The 15,557-nt window shown below is 41.4% G+C and overlaps 1 protein-coding gene across 3 annotated transcripts in view; it reads right to left on the bottom strand.

Annotated features, from left to right (window-relative positions):
• Positions 1-15,557, bottom strand: part of ELMO1 (engulfment and cell motility 1) — a 683,834-nt gene that overhangs the window by 14,698 nt on the left and 653,579 nt on the right. For all 3 annotated transcript variants that reach the window (XM_030204026.1, XM_030204017.1, XM_030204035.1), the window contains one exon: positions 2,451-2,533. In XM_030204026.1, coding sequence (XP_030059886.1) covers positions 2,451-2,533 — 83 coding nt within the window. The remainder of the gene's footprint in view (positions 1-2,450; positions 2,534-15,557) is intronic.

Here is a 15,557-nt window from a genome sequence, read left to right as displayed (position 1 = left end):
CAGGCTGAAAAATGGACCCGTGCTGATTTTTATTTTGTCACACGTCCGTTTTCCGGCCTCATAAAAAAAAAAAAAAGTCCTTTTTCCAGGATGCAGTAAAAACTGGCCCTGCACGTGTGCAAAAGATGCACTCGCACTGCCGCAGACCACTTTTTACTGCGACTTAGTAAAAGGGCCCATCACTTAGGAGTGTCAGCGCTAGTATTCAGTAAATTTACACGCCAAGTTATAGAATGGGGTCTATGGATGGTGGTGATATTCAGCTGCTATCCAGAAAGCTAACAGCTAACCAGATAACCTCCAGCTCTACCCAAACTCTGACCATGGACCACTCTGATACTTTCCAGATGGCACTGAGGCAGTAGCAGCCCTATCCAATTATTGTTGGTGAATATTCCTTGGAGTCTGATCTGTGTAGGAGCTGTTCCCACTGAGATAAGTGTTCTTAAAATATATTTTAAAAAATATATTATTTATTCAACATGTTTTAAAAATATTTTAAGGTATTTTATAAGGGTGTTTATTGTGTCCCCATGTCTCTCTTGAACACATCTGTGGAAATCACATATGAAAAGCACTGGCAGTCCAAAGTATGAGATGCCTAAATTCAGATCTTCCATGCGGTATTAGCTAACCTTTCTACTGCAATAAAATCAATTTAACTTAAGCTCCACCCTGGGTATCTGTTGAGAAGGGTGAATAAATCAAGTTTTCATGAATAAACAATAAACTGAAAAGAGTACTTCTCTATATTTATTTTTACAGAAGCAAGGAATATATTAGAAAAAGAACTGACAAGCACCAAGGGGATAATTTAGATTTCCAATATTTCTTTAGTTTAGCTGGATTGTGAATAGTGCATTTTCAAATCAGCCAGGTAAATGGAACCTTGCAAGGAGGAAGCACTTTATGCTGACGGCCCATGCTGTGCGTTTATGCTTACATTAAACAGACATGCTGCGACTCATCGCCTTCTTTCATTTCTATTTTTAATATCAGGTCTTTATATTTGGATGTTACTTTGGAGGCCCTTTTCTCAACTCCTTTGCATTCCCCTCTCCAGTGGCCCTTTTGAAGCTAAATGTTGCATGAAACATGACAACATATGGATTAATATTTAAACATTGCGGTAAGCATTTCTTTTTAAAAACACTGGCTGTGGTGTTTAAATAATCTAGAATTTCCATGCCACTTTCTGGATAGGCGGCAGTGTGGAATATATGTCTAAAGTGTTCACTATGGCCACTAAATGGAAGGAGGAGTGGAACGGGCATGGAAAGGGTGGGGACTAAGACTAACAATTAATATGGAGGTAGTGACTACACGTTAACTATCAGTGCAACAGAGAACGGAGTAATTAATGCCACACTGCATTGCACTGTGCCTCTTTATTTTTTAAGTGCCAGAGTTTCAGAGAGCCTGAGAACACAAGCAGAGATCTGGTGGAGGAGTACCCTAATGGTTAGTGCAATGGGCTTGATCCTGGCAACATGGGTTCAATTCCCACTGCAGCTCCTTGTGACCTTCCGCAAGTCACTTAACCTTCCATTGCCCCAGGTACAAAAACTCAGATTGTGAGCCCTCTAGGGACAGAAAAAGTACCTGTATATAATGTGTTCAGCGCTGCATATGTCTAGTACCACTATAGAAATGATTAGTAGTAGTAACTTTAGCGTGTATGCAGGTATGTCTGACGCATGATGATGATGATGTGAGATTCTGGCTGCACTTGCAAAATCCCTGTCACTGGCAAACTATACCTGCCATAATGTTTATAGCTCTTAAATTTGGCCCCGACAACAATGCACTGTTTAATTGTTTACGGCTGAAGCCTTATTTGGCATTTATCATTACTATCAAAAACACACTTTAAGCCTGCATTGAACATATAATATGCATGAAGCTCACATGAATTGAACAAGAGATTCTGCCCCCCTTTCATGCAACATAAAAATTGGTGCCCCCTACCCTTCCAGATCTGTCACCACCACCCAACCTCTGCCTGAGTCAGGAAGAGGAGGAAATCAGAATTGCAAAGGGCCTTAAAGCACTGGCACATCCCCCCTCTGATGACATCCTTTCAGAAAGGGTGATGCAGCAAGGCTTGTGTGCCCCTCCAAACATTGGTGTACCCTGCCACTGTTACCTTGCTTATGGTGGTATCAACCCTGCAAGCTCAGTGCACAATTACACAAACGTATACAGTGATAGACAAATCTGGATTGTGAGCTTTATCAGATGTCATCAAATCACTGTAGAGTAATTTAACTGCTGGAGATGCAACACCCTTTAAAAACATTCTGTCTGCATGCAGATAATGGAGAGGAAGGGGGAAGGGGAAGGAGGACGGCTTTGGAATATAGGCGAAGGGAGAGAGGAGAACAAAATTTGCAAGGGTTATGGTCAATATGGTTGAAGCAAAAACAAGTAGAGTAACTGGAGAACCGAACCTTGTTCTGTTTCAGTGCTCCTTTCTCCTTCATGTGAGGGCAGTCCTTTCCTGTCAGGACTGCTTTTATGTCTGCCACAGGCACTGCAATCAAACACATGAGGTGTGTTAGAAAAACATAACGGATTGATTTTATAAAATGGGTAAGAAAATCTGTCATCACTCATCCGCCTCCACAATACACCGCTCCCTCATCATAATGCACACAGTTATAACGTGAATTTGGTTAGAAAGTGGCAGCGAATATATCTAGTATGACTCTTGGAATCTTTGTACCGTTCCAGCTCACATGGTTGTCATGTAGTCCCAGATCACATAGTTGACGCACCCTTCTCGTTGATTTGCAGTTAGGAAAAGGATTTTATTGGTCCTGTTCTGCATTCATTAAAATGATAAGAGCATACTGGGTCAGACCAATGGTCCATCTAGCCCAGTATCCTGTTTCCACCAGTGGACAATCCAGGTCACAAATACCTGGCAGAATCCCAAACAGTAGCAACATTCCATGCTACCAATCCCAGGGCAAGCAATGGCTTCCCCATGTCTGTCTCAATAGAAGACTATGGATTTTTCTTCCAGGAACTTGTCCAAACCTTTATAACATAACCTGACAAAAAGTCTTGAGGACTGCTAATACCTTGTAGTTCTAAGCGGTTAACAGAACAAGAGGAGCAAGCTCAAATTAAATTCAAAACAATGAATAATATAAACATAAAAGAAAAAAAATGTAATCATATTAGGAGTTGAAATTATACAAAGCCATTCAAAAAGACTAATTACTCAAAATACACGTCGTTACAGTAATCCATTTGGGATAACATCACAACCTGGACTAGAAGTCTAAATTGTTCAACTGAAAAATATTTACAAGTTTGGTGAAGTTTTTGCATCTTCAAAAAAGTCTTAGAAATAAGCTGGATTTGTGGATCAAGAGAAAGGGTACAGTCTATTTGAACACCCAAATTTGAATTTGCTATATCAGCACTCATTTGTGGAATACATTACCTAAATCTGTAAAAACAGTTCAAGATCATCTGACTTTCAGGAAGTCTCTCAAGACCTACTTATTTGGGCAAGCTTACCCTAAAGATCCCGTCCTGCCTCTGTGACTCCTGGACTCCAACTCCTCTAAAGATCTTGTGGACTTAACTACTTTCTCTTAACCCTGTACCTTTCCGTCCCTCAAATCACTTTCCATTTACTGTAATTTCCTGTTTGTTAACTAAATGTTGTAAGCCACATTGAGCCTGCCAGTGGTGGGAAATTGTAGGGTAGAAATGATATAAATAAAATAAATAATAAAAATTTATAATTCACTCTGGGCCCTGTTTACTAAGCTGCACTGTAGGCTTGTAAACTTTTTAATTAGTGTGTACTAACGATAGACACACCCATTGTATTCCTATGGGTGTCTCTAGCATTAGCATGCGCTAAAATATTTGCGTGACTCCAGCGTGTCTTAGAAAACAGGGCCCTGTATTAATAATGATAGAATCTGGAATAGAATGTTTGGATCAGTAAGTAAAAAAATTTGTTTTATCTGTATTTAGTTTTAATTTATACAACTCCGTCCAAAACTCTTAAAAAAAATTTTATATTTATACATTTTCAAAATACAAATCAAGAAAACTTGAGTAACAGAAAAAAAAAATTCCTTATTACAAAACTTCTCCATCACAGTTACAAAAGAAAATCAAACAATAACAAGGAAAAGAAAATCCAAAAATGGGAGGAGGGGATTTGAGAAAATACCAGTTAGCAGGAGATAAAAACTGATAAAGGAAATCAAGGAAATTTCTTACAGCGAGAGCCAGTCAAGGACTTTTCATTTGCCAAACTACTGAAAGGAGTAGAGGCCATAATAGGTCTAGGAGGTTTTTCTTGCATCAAGGACATTTTTAAACTGGTCTGGGTCAAAGAAAACATATGATTTGAATTCTATCAAATATTTACACAGAAATTGAAGGAAAAATGACCCTCCAAGAGACAACAATTCACATTTAAGACAAAAAAGCCTTCCTTTTGAGCTGAGTAGCTCTACAGAAATCAGGAAAACTTTATGTCTCAGAAAATCCTAATTTTTATGTTGAAAATACAATCTGGCTCTAAGGCAAAAGAAGCAATCAGAGTAGCCCTTGTCACTACAGAACAGGGCCCCTCTAGAAACTCAGAGAGGCCAAAACTGTCTGAGGCATCTTCTTTTCTTGTTTCTCTTTGGGTATCCCCTCTCCAATCAACATAGTAAAAACTGGGTAACAGGTGGTAATGACTCCTCAGGCACTTGCAAAGCCTCCATCATATATTTCTTTAACATATCCAATGTGATAAAACCAGAGATTTTGGAAAATTAATGAACCACAGATTTAACCACCGTTCATAATTTTCTAACATCTCTAGCTTCTGATGTGTAGCCATACGATCTTTAATCAAAGTACTCTGAACTTCTTTCATTACCACCAAATCTTTCACCAACCTCTTCAGCTCTTTCTCTACAGTCAAAGTTTTCTTCTCACTTTGAGATATAAATTCCTCAAGGCAGGTTACCTGAGTTTGAAGAGGGTCTCTCCCTTGCCGAATCTATTCTATCTTTTCCAGCAAAACTACTTCCACGCTTCTAACAGCATCCCACAACTCCTCCAGAATGATCTTTCCAGGTTTCTCCTTCTCATAGCACAGAATGCTACTGCTCCTACCTAAGGGTTCTCATCCGTCTCAGCCCACTCCTCCTCACTACCTCCACTCTCCGGAACACATCTGCCGAGACCCCATTTTCAGAGCTCACTCCATCTAGCAGCAACTCCAGCAGCTAATATAGGCTCCGGAGTCAGCGGTATGTTTTCTACTGCAGGTGGGGGAGGTGCCTCAGAGCATTCTGGCCTAAGAGTCACATCTAAGACGCTATGCTCCATTGTCTCCTTCCAGGGGCACCCCTGCACGTTCAAGAAGGCTGGCTGCAGGCACATAAGTACATAAGTATTGCCATACTGGTACAGACCGAAGGTCCATCAAGCCCAGCATCCCATCTTCAATACTGGCCAATCCAGGTCACAAAATTCTGGCAAGATCCCAAAAAAGCACAATAGAGTTTATGCTGCTTATCCCCAACAACATTTTAATAATTGTCTATGGATTTTTCCTTTAGGAAGTCATCTAAACCTTTTATAAACCCCACTAAGCTAACCGCCTTTATCACATTCTCTGGCAACGAATTCCAGAGTTTAATTAAATGTTGAGTGAAGAAACATTTTCTCTGATTCGTTTTACATTTACTACTTTGTAGCTTCATTGCGTGCCCCCTAGTCATAGTTTTTGGAAACAGTAAACAAGTGATTCACGTCTACCCGTTCCACTCCACTCATCATTTTATAGACCTTTATCATATCTCTCCTCAGCCATCTTTGCTGAAGAGCCCTAGCCACTTCAGCCTTTCCTCGTAGGGAAGTCATCTTGTCCCCTTTTCCATTTTCGTCACCCTTCTCTGTACCTTTTCTAATTCCACTATATCTTTTTTGAGATGTGGTGACCAGAATTGAACACAATATTGGAGGTGCAGTCGCACCATGGAACAATACAAAGGCATTATACCATCCTCATTTTTGTTTTCCATTCCTTTCCTAATAATACCTAACATTCTATTTGCTTTCTTAGCCACTGCGCCACACACTAAGCAGAGGGTTTCAACGTATCATCAACAACGATGCCTAGATCCCTTTCCTGGTCAGTGACTCCTAACATGGAACTTTGCATTACGCAGCTATAATTCAGGTTCCTCTTTTGCACAATGATCACTTTGCAGTTGCTCACATTAAACGGCATCTGCCATTTAGATGTCCAGTCCCCCACTTGTAAGGTCCTCTTGTAATTTTTCACAGTCCTATTGTGATTTAACAACTTTGAATAACTTTCTGTCATCAGCAAGCATCTGTAGTTACTTCCATCTCTAGATCATCTATAAATGCTAAAAGCTAGAAATCTTCTACTGCACTAGGACTAAAGAACCCCCGGACTCAGATGGGAAAATCCGGGTCTTCCCTTTGCGCTTCAGCATCGTTGACCCCGCAAGCTCCGGAGCAGAGAAAGAGAGCTTAGCAGAGCGCTGCCTCACTCGACCCCCATCTAGGCTCCTCCTCACCCTGTCCAAGATTCTACCAATTGAATACAGCTATGAATTCCAGGTTTTTCTTCATATAAAACAGAACCCAATGGGAACTTAAGTGCCGTCTATTATGAAAGAACATAACATAACATAGTAAATTAGTAACATAGTAAATGACAACAGATAAAGACCTGAACAGTCCATCCAGTCTGCCCAAATTCATTTTACATGGTAAGTACTATTTAAATGTAAACCCGAGTTTGATTTGTCCCTGCCTTTTTCAGGGCACAGACCTTAAAAGTCTGCCCAGTACTGTTCCTGTACTAAAAGTTCTGAAGCTAACGTCGAAGCCTCTTAAAATTTACACTCCAGTCCATCCATATCTATTCAGCCATGATCATGGCGCAGACCATAGAAGTTCGCTCAGCATTGGTTTTACTCTCCAATTACCGGTGTCACCACCCAATCTCCGCTTCCGTAGATCCATTCCTTCTATACAGGATTCCTTTGTGTTTATCCCACACAAAAAAAAAGGAACAAGTGAGACTTGAACCCCTGATCACCTGCCTTTCAGTAGGTGGATTCTATCTTTGAGCCAGCAGTAGCTCCTAAGAAAATCTTGATCTTCCAGTCAGGTACCTAATGAATGTAGAAATACATTGAAAAGTGTAGGCGATAATGGAGATCCTTGAGGGACATCACTTGGATGGTGCCAGCTGAAAGAGAACATCTCATCTTCTACCTGTAAGATCTAGTAGTTAGAAATCCTTTGAACCAGCATAGCACCTTTTCAGCAATTCCCACATTTTCCATGACCTGGATAAAAATGTTATGGCCCACCAGGTCAAAGGTAAAGGATAGATCAAATTGGAGAACCAAGGACCTCTTCTCTTCATCAAGAAATAATCTGATATGATCGAGTAATGAGTCTATAACTGATTCAGTATTAAATGTTGATCTGAAACCTGACTGGGAATGGTGTAAAATATGATTATCCAAATACTGTCCTAACTGTAATGTGACAAGACCTTCCATCAGTTTCACAAAAAATGGAATTGAAGCTATTGGTCGCTAATTTGATGTATTTAAACTGGATTCCTTCTGTCACAATGTCAGGAATAGCAAGTGAACCCTCGCGCTGGTCCGTGGGCCAGCAGTCAGAAAACACAATGCTTCACCCCCAACCACTGTTCCCCAGGGGATGAGCCCCTGTATTTGGGCGGCCAGCGGGACTTGAAAGAGGGACTGACAGGAGGAGTCAAGAGGCAGCCAGGAGTCGGCAGCAATCCAATAAAGGTCAGGTCCAAGTGGAGGTCAGGGCAGGTGGCGATCCAGCAGAGATCAGGTCCAAGCAGTAGTCAGAGCAGGTGGCAATCCAGCAGAGGTCAGGTCCAAGTAGTAGTCATTAAGGAAGAACAACGATGAGAAAAACACACCAGATACTAAGAAGATAGTAGCTGAGGCAATGAAGTAGGGAGAAGTTCCTGGTTTTAAAGTGAAGGTGTCTGACGTCAGAGTAGGCATGCTAAAGTGTAGGCGCGTCCAAAGTAGAAGTCAGAAGGGAAGTATTACGTTCGTTTGAGGGGAGAAGACTTGACGTTCCAGGTACATGACACCTTCTGATTATTCAATATAGGAGTAATCACAAATTCCCTGAGACTACTAGGAAACATGCACCAAGAAAAAAGAGAGTGAATCCAGAGATATAACTGCTTATGAAATTCTAACGATGAAAACTGTAGTATGTATGGAGGGAATGAATCCAGCATACAATAGGAGTTAATGTATTTTTTAAACAAGCAATTAAAATTGCTCCATTGAACAGGATGAAACAGCATAAGGTATGGTTAGTCAAATGCAAAGCGCTGATAAGGAAAGCAAAGAGGGAACTGGAAAAAAAGATTGCGTTGGAGGCAAACACACATAGTAAAAACATTTTTAGGTATAATAAAAGCAAGAAGCCAGTAAAAGAATCAGTTGGACGGCTAGATGACAGAGGGGTAAAATGGGGCACTCAGGGAAGACAAAGCCACAGTGGAGAGATTAAATGAATTCTTTGCTTCGTTCTTCACAGAGGAAGATTTGGAAGAGACACTGGTGCCAGAAATGGTATTCAAAGCAGATGAGTCAGAGAAACTGAATGAAATCTCTATAAACCTGGAAGATGTAGTGGCGCAATCTGACAAAATGAAGAGTAGCAAATCACCTGGACCGGTGAGCCTGCAAAAAGGTGGGATACAAATGTAATAATAATAATAATAATTTATCGCAGAGTACTGATAGAATTGAAAAATGAACTTGAAGAACTATTGTTGATAATATGTAATTCATCTTTAAAATTAAGAATGGTACTGGAAGATTGGAGGGTGGCCAATGTAATGTCGATTTTTAAAAAAGGTTCCAGAGGTGATCTAGGAAATTATAGACCGATGAGCCTGATGTTGGTGCCGGGCAAAATGGTAGACTATTATAAAGAGCAAAATTACAGATTATATTCAAAAGCATGGATTGATGAGATAAAGCCAACATGGATTTAGTGAAGGGAAATCTTGCCTCACCAATCTACTACATTTCTTTGAAGGGGTGAACAAACATGTGGATAAAGGTGAGCCGGTCAATATTGTGTATCTGGATTTTCAAAAGACATTTGGCAATACAAATGCAATAAATAAATAAATAAATAAATAAATAAATAAATAAATAAATAAATAAATAAATAAAGTACCTCATGAAAGACTCCAGAGAAAATTGGAGAGTTATGGGATAGGTAGTGTTCTATTGTGGATTAAAAACTGGTTAAAAGATAGAAAACAGAGAGTAGGGTTAAATAGTATTCTCAAAGAAGAAGGGTAGATAGTGGGGTTCCTCAGGGGTTTGTGCTGGGACCGCTGCTGTTTTCTATGAGGAAAGGCTAAAGTGGCTAGGGCTCTTTAGCTTGGAGATAAAAGGGCTGAGGGGAGATATGACAGAGGTCTATAAACTAATGAGTGGAGTGGAACAGGTAGACCTGAATCGCTTGTTTACTCTTGCCAAAGATATTAGGACTAGGGGACATGCAATGAAGCTACAAAGCAGTACATTTAAAACAAACTGGAGAAAATATTTCTTCACTCAATGTGCAATTAAACTCAAGTTCATTGCCAGAGAATGTGGTAAAAAGGTAGCTTAGCAGGGTTTTAGAAAGGTTTGGATAGCTTCCTAAAAGAAAACTCCATAAGCCATTATTAAGATGGACTTGGGAAAAATCTACTGCTTATTTCTAGGATAAGCAGCATAAAATGTATTGCACTGTTTTGGAATCTTGCCAGGTACCTGCAACCCAAATTGGACACTGTTGGAAACAGAATGCTGGGCTTGATGGACCTTCAGTCTGTCACAGTATGGCAACACTTATGTACTTATGATCCCAATACCTATCAGCTGGTATCTCCTTTTTTTGTGGTATCCATAACAGGTCCCAAATAGTCCTTGGGACATAGATCTTATAGAGCCAATTTTGTTCTGAAAATATGTTAGCTGTTCAGCCGATGCCATTTTACCTGTATCAGGCTGTAAAAGAGAAGGACTGGATGTTAATGCAGTGGTTCCCAAACCTGGTCCTGGAGGCACCCCAACCAGTCAATTTTTCAGTATACCCACAATAAGTATTCACGAGATAGATTTGCATACAATTGAGGCAGTGTATGCAGATCTCTCTCATGAATATTCATTGTGGATATCCTGAAAACCTGACTGGTTGGGGTGCCTTCAGGACCAGGTTTGGGAACCACTGTGTTAATGAATTCACAATTGAAAACAACTTGCTTACATCTATGTTGTCAGTACCAATCAAACCAGCGTAATACTTTTTCCTACTAATCTTTAAGGCCTGTTTGTACTTATAAATGCTTCCACCCAATACAAAATTACAGAATTACAATAGTATATGGGGAAAAGCCTCAAAGAGCTCCCAGATCCAATATCGATCTATCGGAGCTAAAACAGACCAACTGGTCTTCTCTTCATCATAGGCAAAAACCCCTTTCAAGCAGCCCTAGAGAAATTTCTTCTAGGACCGCAGTAAATTTTTTAGTATTTTGTTTTTTGAAGATAAGAATTTTTTAAAGCATATTATATTGCAATGCACTTAGCTTTTTATTGCTTGATGTTCAGTATTACTACTGCTTCATGCTGCATCTGAAACGCTGCGCAACGTGTTCTAATAATTACCCGAGACCTTGAAGAAGCAGCGAAACGCTGGCCAACGTCAGGGAACAGCGCAGCATGAAGCAGTAGTAATACTGAACATCAAGCAATAAAAAGCTAAGTGCATTGCAATATAATATGCTTTAAAAATTCTTATCTTCAAAAAACAAATACTAAAAAATTTACTGCGGTCCTAGAAGAAATTTCTCTAGGGCTGCTTGAAAGGGGTTTTTGCCTATGATGAAGAGAAGACCAGTTGGTCTGTTTTAGCTCCGATAGATCGATATTGGATCTGGGAGCTCTTTGAGGCTTTTCTCCATATACTATTGTAATTCTGTAATTTTGTATTGGGTGGAAGTTTTTGTATTTAGAATTTGTTCCTATCTCCACACCACCAAACATATTTGCTTAGTTGTACTTATAAATGGCCTTTCTCCAATTTAATTTCTTAAAAGTGGTATTATCCTTCTGCTATTTTCATTCTAATTTCCTACAATGACATTTTAACAAGTAATTCAGAGGTGAATCATTTACAGCTTGAACATAACTATCTCGTTTTTGTACTATAAGGAGCCAATTCATCTAGAATCTCCATACTAATTATTGTCCAGTTTTCTTCAAATTTATGAGGCTCAGTATCAGACCAATGTGACTTAAAAAGCAGTCAGAATTCTGCAGGATCAATCTTCCCCCCTGAAGTAAACCGAATACATTATTTCTGTTTCCTATAAACTGCCTCCAGTTTAAAGTGAATGCACACAGAAAATGATCTGACCATAAAGCGTTCTGCCAGAACACATCTGTAATTGCAATAGTATGCAAAAAGGGATCATTAGCACTATAATGGATTAAGTCTAACTGATGACCCTTAATATGAATAGCCTCAGATGGTGGAAAGTGATAATTGAGGTTAGAAAAAAAACAAAGAAATAATTCTGTGATTTTAAGATCGGAGAGATCTTCCAAGTAAAAGTTAATATCACCTAAAATTAAGTTGTCCTGAGAATGAGTAGAGTTCTTAAGAATGAATTCTAAAAAATGGTCCTTTGCTTGTGATCATTTAGTAAGAGGACAATAAAAAACAACCTGTAGATTAGTGTCTTTCAGCTGACAAGCAAATATTTCTAACTCTGTACTTTTAAAAGATTCCAACAGGCTAACAGAGAAAATAGTCTTATAAGCCAAAGCAAAATCACTTCACCTTTTTAAAAAAAAAAATAAGACTAAGGAGCTCATTTTCAAAGCACTTAGAATTACAAAGTTCCATAGGTTGAAACTGCTGGTGGGCAGCCACAGTGGTCTGATGCATGTGAAGGCTCTTCGCAGCTCCCCCCCCTCATAATAGTGATTTTTTACCCCACTGAGGTTATTTTTTTTCACCGCAGCACTGACCTGGTTGGCGGTGACTCAGATCACAGACCTGTGGGCATCAATGTCGAAACAACTGAAGTCATGTACAGGGCCCTAAATCAAAGAACTATATGCTACCAAGCCGACCCAGCTTTTCAAATATGGCGCAAAGGGAAGAAATACAAGTCCTACTGGGGCCGGCGCCTCATTGCCTCTGCCCAGCTCTACCATCCCAGCTATGCTGGATAAGGATTCTTTGTACAGGCAGCTTCTAAAAGAATTTCGGGAAGCGAAAACAGAGATAGCAGAACTGGTGATCTCTAGGCCTGAGGAGAAAATTTAGGCTATTTAAACCTAGCTTGAGACAGTGGAAACCAAAATCACTGATTCAGAGGAGGAATGGGCTTGGAACAGACAGGACAGATGGCACATCCTGCAGTGACTAGCGGAGCTTCATGACAAAATAGAGGATCAGGAACATAGGCAGCAGAGGTCCAACCTTCGTATACTTGGTTTGCCAGAAGGTTCGAAGTGGCCTAATGTGGTGGGGCCTTTGTTCAAAAGCTGTTGCACATTTGTTTTCTATCCACAGTGGCTAACCTGCCATATGAAATAGAATGGCTCACAGAGAGCTTAGGCCTTAACTGGATGATACTACACCTGAGCTGGTCCTAAAAAAGCCTCAGCAAGAGAAAACCTGTAAATATGGTAATGCAGAACTGCGTATTTTCCTGGACATGAGTCTAGCTACTGTGCGGAAGAGGAAGGAGCTGTGGCCATATGAAAAAGAACTCCCAGACAGAGGGCCTGTCTGTTGGTAACACAAGGGGTAAGAGAACCTTTCTTAATAACCTGAAAGAGGCCAAGGCATTTCTCAAGTCACTTGCTGGGCCTACTACTTTGGCATTGCCACCATGCGAATTGACACCCAGATACCAGAGGGTGGGCTCTGGAAAACAATAGCTGCTACGTTTAGTGCTTAAACATAAAGGGCAGACAAACATTGCGGCATGGGACAGCAAGGAAGCAGCAGCCAGAGGGCGACCTTGGAAGGCCCGGCTCTGAATCCACAGATACTAGTGATCTATCAGCGGAAGATGATGATCGCCCTGAGAGTGGTCAGGTGGCTGTTGGAGAGGACTCAGTGATCACTTAACTTTACCTGTTCTAAAGCTCTTTGGTTTCATGGCTGGTTGCTGAGTATAACTGTGGTAGGGAATAGATAAGAGGGAGGGTAAGACTCATATAACAAAACCTTGGACAATATTTCTGGATGTGCCCAGTATGGATGGATGCATGTGGGTGCAGGGTTCATGGTTTTTTATGTAATCAAAGGTATGTGCAGGTGGGGGAGGGAATGGGGGTTATAATGAACTAATTTTGATGTGGGTGGTTAATGGGAGGGTAGAGCGGAGGTGGGAGGGGGCAGGTTGGGAAGGAAGTGTGGTGAGCTATGGGTAGGATTGGGATTCGGGGTATTGGAAGTTGTCCTTTGTGCAGAGGCGAAGCAAGGATGGCTGCCACCCGGGGCGGTTCACCATTGCACCCCCCCCCCCCGGGTGCAGCACGACACCCCCCTCAGCGCATCAATGGCCCCCACTGACCCAGTGCCTACCCTCCTCAGCTCCCTCCAACCAGCTGAGCACCCTACCTTTAAAGAAATTTCGGAAGCCGTGGAGAGGCGAGGCGCAGCGCCTGCAAGTAAAAGAGGCGAGGATCGTCATCGGGCCTTCCCTCACGCTGTCTGTCCCGCCCTTGCGGAAATAGGAAGTTGCATCAGCGGAGGGCGGGACAGACAGCGTGAGGGAAGGCCCGATGACGATCCTCGCTTCTTTTACTTGCAGGCGCGAGGCGCTGCGCCTCGCCACGGCTTTCAATATTTCTTTAAAGGTAGGGTGCTCAGCTGGTTGGAGGGAGCTGAGGAGGGTAGGCACTGGGTCGGGGGGGGGGGGGTGTCATCGTGCTGCAACCGGGGGGGGGGGAGCTTGCAGGGAGCACCCCCCCTGAGCTGACACCTGAGGTGGACCGCCCCTCCCGCCCCCCTTGCTACGCTACTGCCTTTGGGGATTTGGTGGGATGGTGAGGTCCTGGTTACCTGCACTTGTTATAACAAGCATGGTAGGGGTTATCTGGGAGACAGACTATATTTACTGCAGCTGATGTTGTTGAGGAGGTGCTCATTCAGCCATCGGGATCAGTGGGGGTTGTCTAATTCAAGATTTTTAATTTTTAGGGATATTGGGGGGCAAGGGTCTTAGGGTAACTAACTACTACTACTACTATACTACTACTATAAATCACTTCTATAGCGCTACCTGGAATGTAAGAGGTATCAACAGTTCAATAAAACAAAAGAGGATATTGAAACAGCTACAAGAGATACATATTGGCAATGCCCTTTTGCAAGAAACAAAACTAACAGTGGCAGAAACTCGGAAATTAGTGCATTGCAGTTGGGGCTCCATGTACTGTTCCTTTGGGAGGGGGTTCAAGAGAGGTAGTTATTTTAATACACAAGTCGTTCCTCTTTGTGCTCTATGATAAGGGTAAAAATGAGGAAGGGAGATGGGCCCGGGTGACGGGCAGAATAAATGAGCAAGAGCTGACTATTTTAAACATGTATACACCCACTGGCCATAACATAAATTATTTTGACCCCATATTTGCTTCAGTCATACCTAAAATGGTAGGCACCTTGATTGTAGGAGGACTTGAACTGGAGCCTGGGGCCTTTAGACAGATCCAGTCTGCAGGAGATTTGATACCCTATGAATGTAAAGACTTGGGGGATTGTATGAGCAAATGGAATCTAATGGATTTATGGAGATGTTTTGAACCAGAGTTCAGAAACTATACTTGTTACTCCTTGCGTTTTTAGTCCTACTCTAGAATTGATTACTTGGTTTGAGCACCCAATCCACCGAATGGGTGGACCTCCAGATCTATTCGATCATTATTTCTGACCATGCTATGGTATCTGGAGTCTGCTCAACTACTAATGATGCAGAGCGGGGGAGGGGGTAGAAACACTGGAGGGCCAATAATGCTATGCTGCTCCACCCTGACTCTCAATCATGGCTTCATGACTTGTGGACCCATTTCCTTAATTTTATTGATACGGGGATACTTCTCCAGGATCACTACCAACAAGGTATGCTAAAACAGAAAGGGGCTCAAGAGAAGTCGTAAGACTCTTCTGCGGGAACAATTACTGAAAGACATTAAGATTTTATAAACCCTACATCTTCAATATAATAATGCTTCCACACAAATCAACTCTTAGAAATAAGCGAGAATTAGATTTGTTAGATACTCAAATGATAGAATATAATCTTCAATGCACCCAAGGCCTACTATACGGAGCATTGTAATCAAGAAGGCAAACTGCTGGCTTGACAGCTCAACAAAAAAATGGAGTGATAGGTGGGTAAAGACCTTAAAGGGACCAAAGGGGAGGATTTAGTGTCCTGCTTGGCT

This window comes from Microcaecilia unicolor, chromosome 1 (assembly GCF_901765095.1).
Source record: "Microcaecilia unicolor chromosome 1, aMicUni1.1, whole genome shotgun sequence".
In the NCBI taxonomy this organism is placed as follows: Eukaryota; Metazoa; Chordata; class Amphibia; order Gymnophiona; family Siphonopidae; genus Microcaecilia; species Microcaecilia unicolor.
This window is presented reverse-complemented; position numbering and strand designations above follow the sequence as displayed.